The 14,061-nt window shown below is 43.4% G+C and overlaps 1 protein-coding gene across 1 annotated transcript; it reads left to right on the top strand.

Annotated features, from left to right (window-relative positions):
- The first annotated feature begins 741 nt into the window (after window positions 1-741).
- LOC143942181 (low affinity immunoglobulin gamma Fc region receptor III-B-like) lies at window positions 742-13,367 on the top strand. Its single transcript, XM_077463438.1, has 5 exons — window positions 742-772; window positions 7,529-7,549; window positions 10,532-10,798; window positions 10,882-11,151; window positions 13,207-13,367. The coding sequence occupies exons 1-5, from the start codon at window positions 742-744 to the stop codon at window positions 13,365-13,367; spliced, it is 750 nt and encodes a 249-aa protein (XP_077319564.1).
- The last annotated feature ends 694 nt before the right edge of the window (window positions 13,368-14,061 follow it).

Below are 14,061 nucleotides of genomic sequence, written 5' to 3'. Positions count from 1 at the left end.
TAGGTTGTATCCTAAATTTACAAATCCTATTGGCACAACTACCCAAAAAGAGCACCTTTTTCTATTCTTATTGGTAAGTCATCACCAAAAGATTGCCCGTTGGGTGTAACCCGAGTTCACAATTCTTATTGGTACATCTACCCCAGAGAAGTGCCTAATGGTGTCACCTGAGTCTACTATTCAGTGAGATAGGAATGGAATCCATACCTTGCCATAATGACAACATTGGACTCTGAACAAGTGTCCTTACTACTACCATGTAATCCAGCTAGACCAGTAAACCTGGTTACAAGGCCAGCAGTAGCCACCCTAAAAAGTCATATGAATTTTGTCTAGTATATCATATCAGATAAGGCAGAACTGAGATCTGATTGGCTATAACAGATTATTCCTCATTCTACATTCTCATGAAATTGACTTTGACCCTGGTGAAATGTCTATAAATAAAACTCAGGAAGTGAGAAGACGCTCATAACTTCTGCTTCTCAGACCGTCACAACTTCCAGGTCTCGGGCTACCATGTCTGTCTTTCTTGTCATCGTGAGATTTGTCTAGCATATCATATCAGATGAGGCAGAACTGAGATCTTATTGGCTATCACAGATTATTCTTTGTTCTACATTTTCACAACATTGGTATTATGTCTGGTGAAATGTCCATAAATAACACTCAGAAAGTGAGAAGACAATCATAACTTCTGCTTCTCGGGAAGACCATCACAACTTGCAGGTCCCGACTACCATGTCTGTCTTTCTTGCCATTGTGATTCTATGTAAGTAGAATGTTTGTTTTTTATTCTTTTTTTAAGTCTTAGTTTTTTTTATTCTTTTATTCTGAGTATCAAAGTATCACTGTCTTTCCTTTGATATCATGTGTGACATAAAACAACTCATTACTATCAACCTGGTAGAGACTCGAAGTATAGCACACTTATTATATTTGCATCTATTATGGACAAAGTGTGATTCCTTCTCCTTCTCCTTCTCCTCCTTCTCCTTCTCCTTCTCCTCCTTCTCCTTCTTCTTCTTCCATCGTATTCACCATCCAATGGGCACTGTATGAGCTGTCCAGTTCCATGAGAAATCCTGTACATCATGTTATAGTTGTTAATTAGTATCCATTCTCAGTAATGGTGGATTGCACATTATAGGAATGAGCTACAGAAGGCATCTAAGCAGAGCATTACTTGACTTGTGCTGTTATTATCATTGATTGTAAGCTGTGTTCATGGTCTTGTCATGCAGGCTGGAAGGTTCACGTTAATCTAGATAAGTCAGAACCAGGAATTCGATTTTCAGAAGAGCTTTGTTTTAATTGCAAGAGTCAATGATGAAGATAGCTGGATGTCATCTCTAAGGAGAAAACTGTAGTCAAAGGTTAGGGCAATGCTAGTGTTGGGTACCGGGGTAGATGTCCTGATTCTACTGCTGAGTGCCTCTTGTCTCATGTGATTAGGATATTGTCGTAAGTTATATTCCCCATCCAATTAGGATCCCAGAATTGTATCTCCACCCGAATTATACAGCTTTGGGTGTTTAGAGGGTCTGGTCTTTCCATGAGGGAGTTAAATGAAGGTGTCTAGTTAGTAAAGGGTGATCTGGTGGATACATAGTTCGGTTCTGATGGCTGGTTGACTGGAACTGCAGAAGGAGGAACTGGAACGTCCTTTTGGCTAAGATCAAGTGTAGTATCTGTTCTTATCAGTTGCCAAAGGAGGCGCTGTTCCATCCCTATTCCAGAGGATTTGGTCAGCACTCTCCGATGGCGTAATTAGCAACCGGAAGGACGGTTTCGGTAGGGGCCACGTCGTGCCGCCCGACAGTAAAGGGGCCAATGCATGGTCGAGTCTGAGCCGTCTGGAAGGGTGCTCCTGATGAGGATGGGTGCTGCTATTGGTCCGATCCAGAGGGTCGAGTACCTGGCCTTCTGGCCTGGATTGGGGTGGCTCTAGCCCCGGACAGTCTTTCGAGAGGGAACACTGGCTCCTCTTTTCTGGGTAAGAGCAAAGGGCTCTCACCGGGCTTCCTGATCTTCATGCCTTCCTGCCTGAGGTGGGAGCTGCTGTGGTCCAGACAGTGGGTCAGGGTGTTCTTGAAAGCCTTTGGAGTATGTGCCCCTGGAGTGGCAGTCCAGGGGTGCCTAAAAGTCACTGTGAGTGAGGGTCACATTGATTTTGGGCACCAAGGTCACTGCACCAATTGCACGCTTTTTTAGCACCTGCCTCTTGGGCCGGGCCTTTTGGCTGGGACCAGAGGAATTTTTTATTCCTGGCCGGAGGGCCTGGTCATTGTTTCACACAATGGCCACATTTTCACTCTCCTCTTCACTATCCCTTCCCCACTTTTTATTTATTTTATTGTGTGTGTGTGTGTGTGTGTGTGTCAGGTCTTTGTTTGTCACTATCACTGTTTGCTGTGAAAAGTAGGGTTACAGGTCCCAGGGCCTGTCCTGAAAGTTGGGGAGGGGGTGGACATGGCCTTCTGGCTTAGCTCACCCTCTTCCTTAGGGTTGAGGTTTTCCTTCGGTGGAGCCTCACCTAGTATTTGGGTGAGTCTGTTTCGACAGACCTTCCAAAGAACGGGGTCTGACTGGTTTTGGCCAGGAAGACCAAGTTTTAAATGTCCTTGTCCCTGTCAAGAGCCTAACACCCCGGGGGATTCAGGTCAAGGCCCTCTGATTTTAGACGGCTTGTGTACCCGTTTGCACTTTTATGTGTCACTCTTTATGTGTGTGGACATTTTTTATGCACCGGGTGAAGTTTTTGGGTGTGTTTTGCACGCCACAGGCTAAAAACAACAAAAAAAGGAGGAACTGGAATGTTCTGGTTACTGAATAAAATAACTTCATAAAAGTGGTGATGGGGGGTGGCTGGTGACTTCCTAAGGCATAATAGAAGTTTCTTGGTAAGGTGGTTATGATTAGACATGTGCATTCATTTTCGTCCGAATGCATTTTCGTCCGAATTTCAGCTATTTACGTTTTCGTTTTGACAAACGATAACGAAAGCACAAAATCCGAAAAACGAAAGATCTGACATAAATAAATGCTTTATTTTCGTTTTCATTGTTACAACAGTTCGATATAGAATAGGAGATTCGACATGACTCTGACAACAATCTGTGTCTATAGAACCTGTGGTCGAATGTGCCTAACCTTACCTCTATTAGTCCAAGATTATATAGAGAAAATATTCGACAGAGAAAAAAGATTTGACAGAGAGAAAAGATTCTGCAAGTTACTGTCCTAAAAAGTGTTTGGGGACCCGGGTCCTGCCCCAGGGGACATGTATCAATGCAAAAAAAAGTTTTAAAAACTGCATTTTTTTCAGGAGCAGTGATTTTAATAATGATTAAAGTGAAACAATAAAAGTGTAATATTCCTTTAAATTTCGTAGGGGGGGGTTGTCTATAGTATGCCTGTGAAGGGGCGCATGTTTCCCGTGCTTAGAACTGTCCCTGCACAAAGTGTCATTTATGCAGGAAAAAAAGTCCTTTAAAATCACTCGCAGCTATTATGAATTGTCGGCTCCGTAATACAGAGAACACTCATTGAAAGTCATTGATAAAAAAATAAATAAATAAATAAAAAAGCGTGAGGGTCCCCCAAATTCAATTACCAGGCCCTTCAGGTCTGGTATGGATATTAAGGGGAACCCTGCCTCAAATTTAAGAAAAAATTTGACGTGGGGGTTCCCCCTAAATATCCATAACCAGACCCTTCAGGTCTAGTATGGATATTAAGGGGAACCCCGCATCAAATTTAAAAAAAAATTGACGTGGGGTTCCCCCTAAAAATCCATACCAGACCCTTTATCCGAGCACGCAACCTGGCAGGCCGCAGGAAAAGAGGGGGGGACGAGAGAGCGCCCCCCCTCCCTCCTGAACCGTACCAGGCCACATGCCCTCAACATTGGGAGGATGCTTTGGGGGTCTGTGACCCCCTCAAAGCACCTTGACCCCATGTTGATGAGGACAAGGGCCTCATCCCCACAACCCTGGCCGGTGGTTGTGGAGGTCTGCGGGCGGGGGGCTTATCAGAATCTGGAAGCCCCCTTTAACAAGGGGACCCCCAGATCCTGCCCCCCCCTGTTTGAAATGGTAAGGGGGTACAAAAGTACCCCTACCATTTCACAAAGAAAGTGTAAAAAATGGTTAAATAAAACAAACACACTTTTGAAAAATTCCTTTATTAAAAATAAAAAAAAGATTCCAGCGGCGGTAATCCACTCTTGTTATCCAGCGACGGACGGTCATCTCTCCAGCGATGTCTCATCTCATCCAGCGCAGCGAATCCTCCATCCTTCTTCTGTCTCCCTGGAGGAGACACTGCAGGCATTCCGGCGGCTGACGTTTCTTATATACGGAGGGCGGGGCCACCCGTCACCTGACCCCGCCCCCCTCTGACGCAAGGGGAAACCCGGGGTTCCCTGTGACGTATGGGTGACCCCGCATCCCTCTGATGTAACACAGGCAGGTTTCCGTTACATCAGAGGGGGGCGGGGTCACCCATACATCACGGGGAACCCCGGGTTTCCCCTTGCGTCAGAGGGGGGCGGGGTCAGGTGACGTATATAAGAAACGTCAGCCGCCGGAATGCCTGCAGTGTCTCCTCCACGGAGACAGAAGAAGGATGTATTCGCTGCGCTGGATGAGATGAGCCATCGCTGGAGAGATGACCGTCCATCGCTGGATAGCAAGAGTGGATTACCGCCGCTGGAATCTTTTTTGTATTTTTTTATTTTTAATAAAGGAATTTTTCAAAAGTGTGTTTGTTTTATTTAACCATTTTTTACACTTTCTTTGTGAAATGGTAGGGGTACTTTTGTACCCCCTTACCATTTCAAACAGGGGGGGCCGGGATCTGGGGGTCCCCTTGTTAAAGGGGGCTTCCAGATTCTGATAAGCCCCCCGCCCGCAGACCTCCACAACCACCGGCCAGGGTTGTGGGGATGAGGCCCTTGTCCTCATCAACATGGGGACAAGGTGCTTTGAGGGGTCACAGACCCCATAAGCATCCTCCCAATGTTGAGGGCATGTGGCCTGGTGCGGTTCAGGGGGGAGGGGGGCCGCTCTCTCGTCCCCCCCTCTTTTCCTGCGGCCTGCCAGGTTGCGTGCTCGGATAAAGGGTCTGGTATGGATTTTTAGGGGGAACCCCATGTCAATTTTTTTTTAAATTTGACACGGGGTTCCCCTTAATATCCATACCAGACCTGAAGGGTCTGGTTATGGATATTTAGGGGGAACCCTACGTCAAATTTTTTCTTAAATTTGAGGCAGGGTTCCCCTTAATATCCATACCAGACCTGAAGGGCCTGGTAATTGAATTTGGGGGACCCCCACGCTTTTTTTTTTTTTTTTTTTTTTTTTTTATCAATGACTTTCAATGAGTGTTCTCTGTATTACGGAGCCGACAATTCATAATAGCTGCGAGTGATTTTAAAGGACTTTTTTTCCTGCATAAATGACACTTTGTGCAGGGACAGTTCTAAGCACCAGAAACATGCGCCCCTTCACAGGCATACTATAGACCCCCCCCCCTAAGAAATTTAAAGGAATATTACACTTTTATTGTTTCACTTTAATCATTATTAAAATCACTGCTCCCGAAAAAATGGCCGTTTTTAAAACTTTTTTTTGCATTGATACATGTCCCCTGGGGCAGGACCCGGGTCCCCAAACACTTTTTAGGACATTAACTTGCAAATTAGCCTTTAAAATTAGCACTTTAGATTTTGAACGTTGGAGTCCCATAGACTTTAATAGGGTTCTAAAGTATGCTATATAGTTAGCTCCGTCGAATCTTCTTTAACCCTTTCCCGCCGAGCGTACGCACATCTGCGTACTCGGCTTCCGAGGGTTATACCGGGATGATGCCCGCACCTGCAGGCATCATCCCGGTACCGTTTTTTACAGCAGGCGATTGGCTATCCAGGCATAACAACCGATGCGGCTAAAAGCCGCTCGGCTGTTATGCCGGAGGAGCGGGAGGGGACGTCCCCCCCTCCCGCCGCCTCTCGCCGCTGTTACCGGTGCTCCCGCTCGATCGGGAGCACCGATTTGCGATCCGTCGGCTCTGGCTGCTGGGGAGGAACTGGAATGAAGCCGTAATCGGCTTCGTTCCAGTCTCCTCATCGTAAACACGGAAGCGACGTCATGACGTCACTTCCCGTTTACTCGGCTGCCAATGGCGCCGGTTTTTAAAAAATATCCGGTATTCAGAATCGCCGTTTTCGGCGATCTGAATACATTGAAGTGTAAAGGAGGGGTGGGGGGTCTTTTAGACCCCCGATCCCTCCATAAAGAGTACCTGTCACCACCTATTACTGTCACAAGGGATGTTTACATTCCTTGTGACAGCAATAAAAGTGATCAAATTTTATTTTTTTTTTTTAAACAATTTAGTCATTTAAAAAAATAAAAATAAAAAAAAAAAATAAAAAAAAAAATTTCAAAGCGCCCGCCGTCCCCGCGAGCTCGCGAAGCAAAGAAAACGCATACGGAAGTCGCGCCCGCGTATGTAAACGGTGTTCAAATCACACATGTGAGGTATCGCCGCGATCGTCAGAGCGAGAGCAATAATTCTAGCAGTAGACCTCCTCTGTAACGCTAACCTGGTAACCGTAAAAATTTTTTAAAGCGTCGCCTATTGAGATTTTTAGGTACCGTACTTTGTCGTCAATCTACAAGTGCGCGCAATTATAAAGTGTGACATGTTTGGTATCTATTTACTCGGCGTAACATTATCTTTCACATTTCGCAAAAAAATTGGGCTAATTTTACTGTTTTGTTTTTTTTTTATTCATGAAAGTGTCCCTTTTCCCAAAAAGTTACGTTTAAAACACCACTGCGCAAATACCGTGTGACATAAAATATTGCAACAATCGCCGTTTTATTCTCTAGAGCCTCTGCTAAAAAAATATATATAATGTTTGGGGGTTCCAAGTAATTTTCTAGCAAAAAATATGGATTTTAACTTGTAAACACCAAATTCCAAAAATAGGCTTAGTCATGAAAGGGATAACATTCGACAGACACCATAAGCCTTCCAAGACAAATTCGACCGTAATTCATGTGGATTTTCGGACGAATGCAATTTTTGAACGAAAAACGAAATAAATAAAAACGAATTTCGGGAGTAACTAAATAAATTAAGTTTTCAGGCGAAAACGAAATTCCGAAACGAAATATTTTACTCTGCACATGTCTAGTTATGATGGATGCCTAGAAGCATCTGATGGGTAAATTAACTTGTCCATTCATTGTGTAAGGGGGATTATGGGGTAACTATAAGGACAATTGAAGGCTAAAGGGTGGAGGAGTGGTAACGTTAAGTCCGGTTGCTTAACCCGACCTCTCCAAACCATAGATTGCCATATAAGTGAGAGCGTCAGTTCTAATCATCTTCTGGTGATCTGAAAATGTATAATTTCTACCTCAAAATGAAAGGAAGAACAATGATTGGATTAGATATGCACTAATGACATGTACTGTACATAACATTTTCTAAAAAGTGTATTTTGGCTTTTCAGCTTTGAACGTGGGAAAATCTGGTGAGTACAGAGCTGACATTGAATAATATATCATAAACACATGAATACTGCAAAAAAAAAAAAATTTACAATTTTTTTTTGTCATTTTTTTTACAATTTTTACAATTTTGGGTTTTGTATCATTGATTATAATTTTGTTAATAGCTTTGCATTAATGCATTAGTAGAAGACTATTCAAAAACAGGTCGGGTTAGCTACATTTGAACACAACTGAGATTAAATTGTCATTAAATTTCTTTAAATGTATCACACAAATGCTTCCTGTAACTACTCGTGGTGCTGGAATTTGAATTTGGGTCAAACGTAAATTGATCTGAAACTTGTAAAGTTCAAATTTGAGTGAATTTTTAGGAATATATATTTTTTTGAATGCATTGAAGTGAATGCTTTGGTGGTTTCTGATGGTTGCACTTGTGCCTTTGGAGAGCTTCTAAATGAACTACTGTCACCCAAATGGAGGGAATACAGGAACATTTGGGGGAGATCTTTGCATAGGACATGACCTGATTAGACCAGCAGAAGAACTAGTCTTATATAAATAAATGATTGGCACTGACAGGTGGCACTGATGGGCACCAATAGACAGCACTGATGGGCAGCACTGATGATGAGGTACTGACAGGTGTTAGCCCTTGTACACACGGTCGGACATTTCGATGGAAAATGTCCAATCGGACCGTGTTGTCGGATAATCCGACTGTGTGTGGGCTCCATCGGACTGTTTCCATCGGAATATCCTACGGACAAATTTTTTTGAGCTGGGCTATAAAACTTTCCGACAACATGGTCCGATCGGACTTTGTCCGATCATGTGTAGAGAATTCCGATTGGACAAAGTGCCACGCATGCTCAGATCAAATTCCTAGACCAAAGCTATTGGCTACTAGCGTGAACGTAATCCCATCGTAATGAAATAACGTCATCACGTTCTGAACGATAGGATTTTCCGACAACTTTGTCCGACCGTGTGTATGCAACACCAGTTTTGGACAAAATCCATCGGACAAAATCCAACGGATTTTGTTGTCGGAATGTCCGACCGTGTGTACAAGGGCTTACTGATGGGCACTGATTGAACTCAGTGTGCTCTCCTGCTTAGTTTGGTCAGTTTGTAATAAGAAAGCAGAGGGACTGGCAGGAACACCAGGGATTTCAGAGAGCACACTGTGGTCAGCTATGTTGGGAACTCAGTGCGCTCTCCTCCAATGATCAGACGTCTCCTGACACGACTCAACTGCACAGTCAATTACTGGGAAGATCAGTGTGCTGCTGCTTCTCCTCTCCCCCAGCTCTTAGGCTCCATACACAATGGAGCTCACAAACGGCCGTTTTTTGGTGTTTGGGCATTTATTTTAACATCTCATAAACTCCCCTCTATGTTATCCTATGTGTCCATGCACACGTAGATATTTTTTTAGCTTTTATCAGCAGTGGAGTTTATGGACTGTTCTCTGAACGCCATAAAATCGCACTCAAAGTGATGTTTTTCTGACCACAAAAAAAACGCTAAATGCCGATAAACGCTCATAAACACGCCTTAATTAGCGTTCGATGTTCTATTTTTTCAATGCATTGTGGGAGTTTGGGAATGCATTGTGGGATTTTTGGAGTATCCTCAGTGTATTTTTATAAAAAAACGCCCATAAACGCTAACGCTAAAGAAACGCTCATAAACGCACATTAATTAGCATTCAGCGTTCTATTTTTCAATGCATTGTGGGATTTTTGGAGTGTCCTCTGTGTATTTTTACTAAAAACGCCCATAAGCACAAAATAAATGCTCATAAACGCTCATAAACGCGCCTTAATTAGCGTTCGGTGTTCTATTTTTTCAATGCATTGTGGGAGTTTGGAAACGCATTGTGGGATTTTTGGAGTGTCCTCTGTGTATTTTTATTCAAAAACGCTAACGCTAACACTAAAGAAACGCTCATAAACGCGCGTTAATTAGCGTTCGGCGTTCTATTTTTGCAGTGTGGGATTTTTGGAGTGTCCTCTGTGTATTTTTATTAAAAACGCCCATAAAAGCTAAAGAAACGCTCATAAACGCACCTTAATTAGCGTTTGGCGTTATATTTTTTCAATGCATTGTGGGAGTTGTGGAATGCATTGTGGGATTTTTGGAGTATCCTCAGTGTATTTTTATTAAAAAACGCCCATAAGCGCTAACGCTAAAGAAACGCTCATACACGCGCATAAACTCTAGTACAAAACGCTGTTCAAAGCGTTTTTTTCAACCAGCGTTTTTCTGCCAGCAATCTGGCATCCAGAAAAAGCTTTTTTTGAGCTCCAGTGTGCATGGAGCCTTATGCAGCCGAGAACAGAGGGAATACGATATAATTTATAATTTTTTTTTTTTATATCTACACACAGATATTTGCGTTTGTTTTGCATTTCATTTCTATTTTAAACTGAATGGGTTGTTTCACAGAATGATTGTTTACAATCACTTTAAGGGGAATCGTGTTCTTTGTTGCAAACAAAGATTTACCAACATGTTGGGAAATCTCTGTGCCCAGGACATAGCCAATGAGCCAATGAGGAGAGAGTGGAGGTGGGGTAGAGCTGTGCTACGTGTGTGAATGGACACAAAACAGTGGCTTGGAAACAGGCCTGCTCAGATGCCCCCATAGGAAGCCGCTTGCTATGGAGCAGTTGGCAGGAGGGGGGGAGGGGGCAGGGTTGCCTGCGAGGGACCTGAGAAGAGGAGGATCTGGGTTGCTCTGTGCAAATCCATTACACAGAGCAGATAAGTATAACATGTTTGTTATTTTAAAAAAATCTGCCTTTAATATCACTTTAAGGGAAGTAGTTTTCATTGTTTAAAATAAAGATCTACCAACATGTGAGGAAAATCTCTGTGCCCAGGACTACAAACATTCCCATTTCTATAGAGAATGTATTTTTCTCATACAAGATGTGTTCACCTCTCTGTGTTTTGCTGCACACTGTGCTCTCTATGTGATCTCTTTTCTTCTATAGGAGGGGCCATCAAACCTGTGGTGACCTTCACACCCAACTGGGGGAATATATTATACTATGACTCTGTGACTCTAACATGTGATGTGCCGTCTACTGTACCAGAGGAGCCCCGAACCTATCACTGGTACAGAAACCAGACAAAGATAGAAGGAGATCAACAGAACCTTCATATCATTGGATCTTCAGTAGGACGGGACAGAGGAGATTACCAGTGCCAGACCATCGGTGGTGATATCAGTGATCCCGTCTTCCTAGATGTTACAATAAGTGAGTCATCCATCTCATCTCCATCATTACAGATTGTTGGGTGTGAATAGAACAACCTAAAGTATCATTTTATTACATTTCAGATTATGTCATCCTGCAGAGACCTCCATCTGTCATCTATGAAGGAGACCCCCTGACTCTGAGATGTCATCATGTCAAAGATTTTAATGCAACAAACACAAATTTCTACAAGGATGATCAGGAGATAAAATCATCGGAATCCGACTCCACATTCCATATTCCTAATATAACGAGGAGTCAGTCTGGACGGTACAAATGTACTAAACAAATATACAGCAGTAATAGCTCAAATGTTCATGGGAACTCAGATGAATCCTTTATCTCTGTGAAAGGTAAATTAAAGTCCTGTTTATAACTGTATCCTTATGCCGCGTACACACATCTGGACTTTTCGAGGGACTTTTGGCTGAGTTCCGACGGACTTTCAGAATGAACGGACTTGGCCACAGAAAATCACACCAAAGTCCGACGGATTGGAACGTGAGGACGTATGACCGGACTAGAATAAGGAAGTTCATAGCCAGTAGCCAATAGCTGCCCTCGCGTCAGTTTTTGTCCGTCGGACTAGCATACAGACGAACGGATTTGTTGGTCTGGCGGAGTTCCAGTGGGAAAATTGAAACATGTTCTATTTGTAAAGTCCGCCGGATTTTTGCCAAGAAAAGGTCCGATGGAGCCCACACACAATCAAATTGTCCGACGGACTAGTTCCGTCAGACCTTGCTGTCAAAAAGTCCAGTCGTGTGTACACGGCATTAGAAAGTTTGGTCAATCAAGAGGAAGGTGAACCCCCTAAAAATGAATTATAAAGTAAATCTGTTGTAGAAATAAAAATAAGAGACTAATGCCCCATACACACAAGCGGATTTTCCATCAGAAAAACCTTGGATGGTTTTTCCAACGGACTTCCACTCACGCTCGGCTTGCCTATACACGGGTCACACAAAAGTTCGCTGAACTTTCGACCGTCAAGAACACGGTGACGTGCAACACTACACTGTGTAGGCTCCATTGAGCATTTGATGTCGGACTTTCCGACAACAAATGTTTGAGAGCAGGTTCTCAAATTTTCTGATAACAAAACTTGTCGGAAATTCCGAGCGTGTGTACACAAGTCCGACGCACAAAAGTCCACGCATCCTCGGAATCAAGCAGAAGGCGAGCCACACTGCCTATTGAACTTCATTTTTCTCGGCTCGTCGTACGTCTTTATACATCACCCCGTTCTTGACGTTTGGAATTTCTGACAACATTTGTGTGACCGTGTGTAGACAAGACAAGTTTGAGCCAACATCCTTTGGAAAAAAATCCATGGTTTTCATGTCGTGTGTTAATATAAAGTTTATTTTATTACCCCATTCTTTATGTGTTGGTGGAGTATTAGCAATCCAAGTTTGAGCCAACATCCTTCGTAAAAAAGATCTTGTCGGAAAGTCCTGTCGTGTGTACAGGGCATTGCAGGGCTGGGAAGTGGCGGCGGGAAGGAGTTAACCATTTGGGGGGTGTCACCATACTTCAGGCCATATAAGTAGGGATGATGGTCAGATGTCAACAAACATTTGGCCATAAAGTGTATTTCATTATGCTTTACATACCGCAGTTTGTTGACCCTTGTTTTCTGAAATATTCCTCTGGGCAATGCCACGTTAGCACCGTGGTCTTTGGTTTGAAATTTTATTGGTCCTATGTGATAGTCTGAACTGTTTAGTCCGGGTTCCTCTCATCTCATATTCCAAAAATATACGGAAAAATTAACTGGTTTCTGACCATAATTTGCCCTCGTATGTCTATGTGACAATACAATACAGAGTGAGCACCACCAGGGTAGGGACTCCTGTGACTGGTTCTATGTACTCTGTAAAGTTCTGTGTTAGTGATCTATAAATGTAGTAAATGAATACAACTATGGGTTACAGCTAGGATCCTAATTCCAGGGAATTGCAATTGTCATCCTTTCCTCTTCCAGAGCTCTTCTCTCCTCCTGAAGTAAAAGTGACCCCGTCCAGGGTAATAGAAGGAGATGAGATGACGGTGAAATGTGACACCAGACTGGATCCGCTCAGAGGCGGCACAGAGCTGCACTTTGCCTTCTACAGAGATGGACGGACTGTGCGGGGATACGATGTATCTGATACATACAGAGTGCCGTCATTTCAACTGGAGGATTCTGGGAATTATACCTGTGAAGTGAGGACGGCGTCTCAGACTGTGAGGAAGATGAGTGATGGGTTCTATATCCAGATAACGCAGATACACAGTAAGCTTGAAGAATCAAACAAGCCTGTACATATTCTTTTTTTTGTTAAATGTCATTATTTTTTCGCACGCTCCCCATCATCCCCGATTCTGTCTCAAATTTCACTTAATGAAAAAGACATTCCTCCCAGTCTACCCAGTCTGTAGAGATAGTTTGGTAACTTGCTGCCTTGACAAGGTCCACAGGCAGTCTGTAGCCCACCAAGATGATGCAGATGTGAAATCCATTGTATCTTATTCCAAGCTGGCACAAAGGATTGTGCTTTTCCTTGCAGGTGAAAAGACGTTTTGATCTAAAAGCCTCCTGATTCTCCAGAAAGTGAGACTAACATGACACGCAGAGAAGAAGGGGGTTGATAGCTAAGGGCTGATATACCTAACACTATAGAGAAGTAGGGTCTACAGGAATATAACAAAACTCAATAAATTATTATAACAAGTTGTGGCAGCACAGTACAGTCACATTTTGTTAATATAAAATTACAACAGGGGCGTGCAGTCAGGGGAGGCAGGCGAGGCAGAGCCTCACTTGCAATAAACATTAAAAAAAAATGAGTGACTTTGAGAGTCATAGCTAAGCTATCTGGGGTTACAGACACCCCAAATTGGTAGGTGAAGTCCTACCCCACCACTGGTCAAATTGTGGGGCTCCTATGACCTATGGTACTGGAGATACGGGCCTCCTTGCGCAGCCTGTCAGAAGCTACATACAGAGTGGCCAGTTTAAATACAAGCCGGCTCACTCTGTTTGTAGCAGACTGAGAGGATGAGCTCACAGTGCCTCTCCTCACTTCTTGTCAGAGGCACTGAGCTCAATGGACAGCTTGGAGCCTTGGACCAATGGTAAAGTACCCTTAGCCCCAGCTGTCCAATAAAAAATCTGCAGTGGAGGCACGCCTCTCACTGCAGTGTCATAGAAGGGGGGTGTGTCTAAAAGACAAATACTCCCTTCCAGCCCATCCCTCTTATCTACAAGGAAAAAAACA

Source organism: Lithobates pipiens, unplaced genomic scaffold (genome assembly GCF_037356315.1).
Source record: "Lithobates pipiens isolate NorthernLeopardFrog02 unplaced genomic scaffold, aLitPip1_a1.2 Scaffold_30, whole genome shotgun sequence".
NCBI lineage: Eukaryota > Metazoa > Chordata > Amphibia > Anura > Ranidae > Lithobates > Lithobates pipiens.
This window is presented reverse-complemented; position numbering and strand designations above follow the sequence as displayed.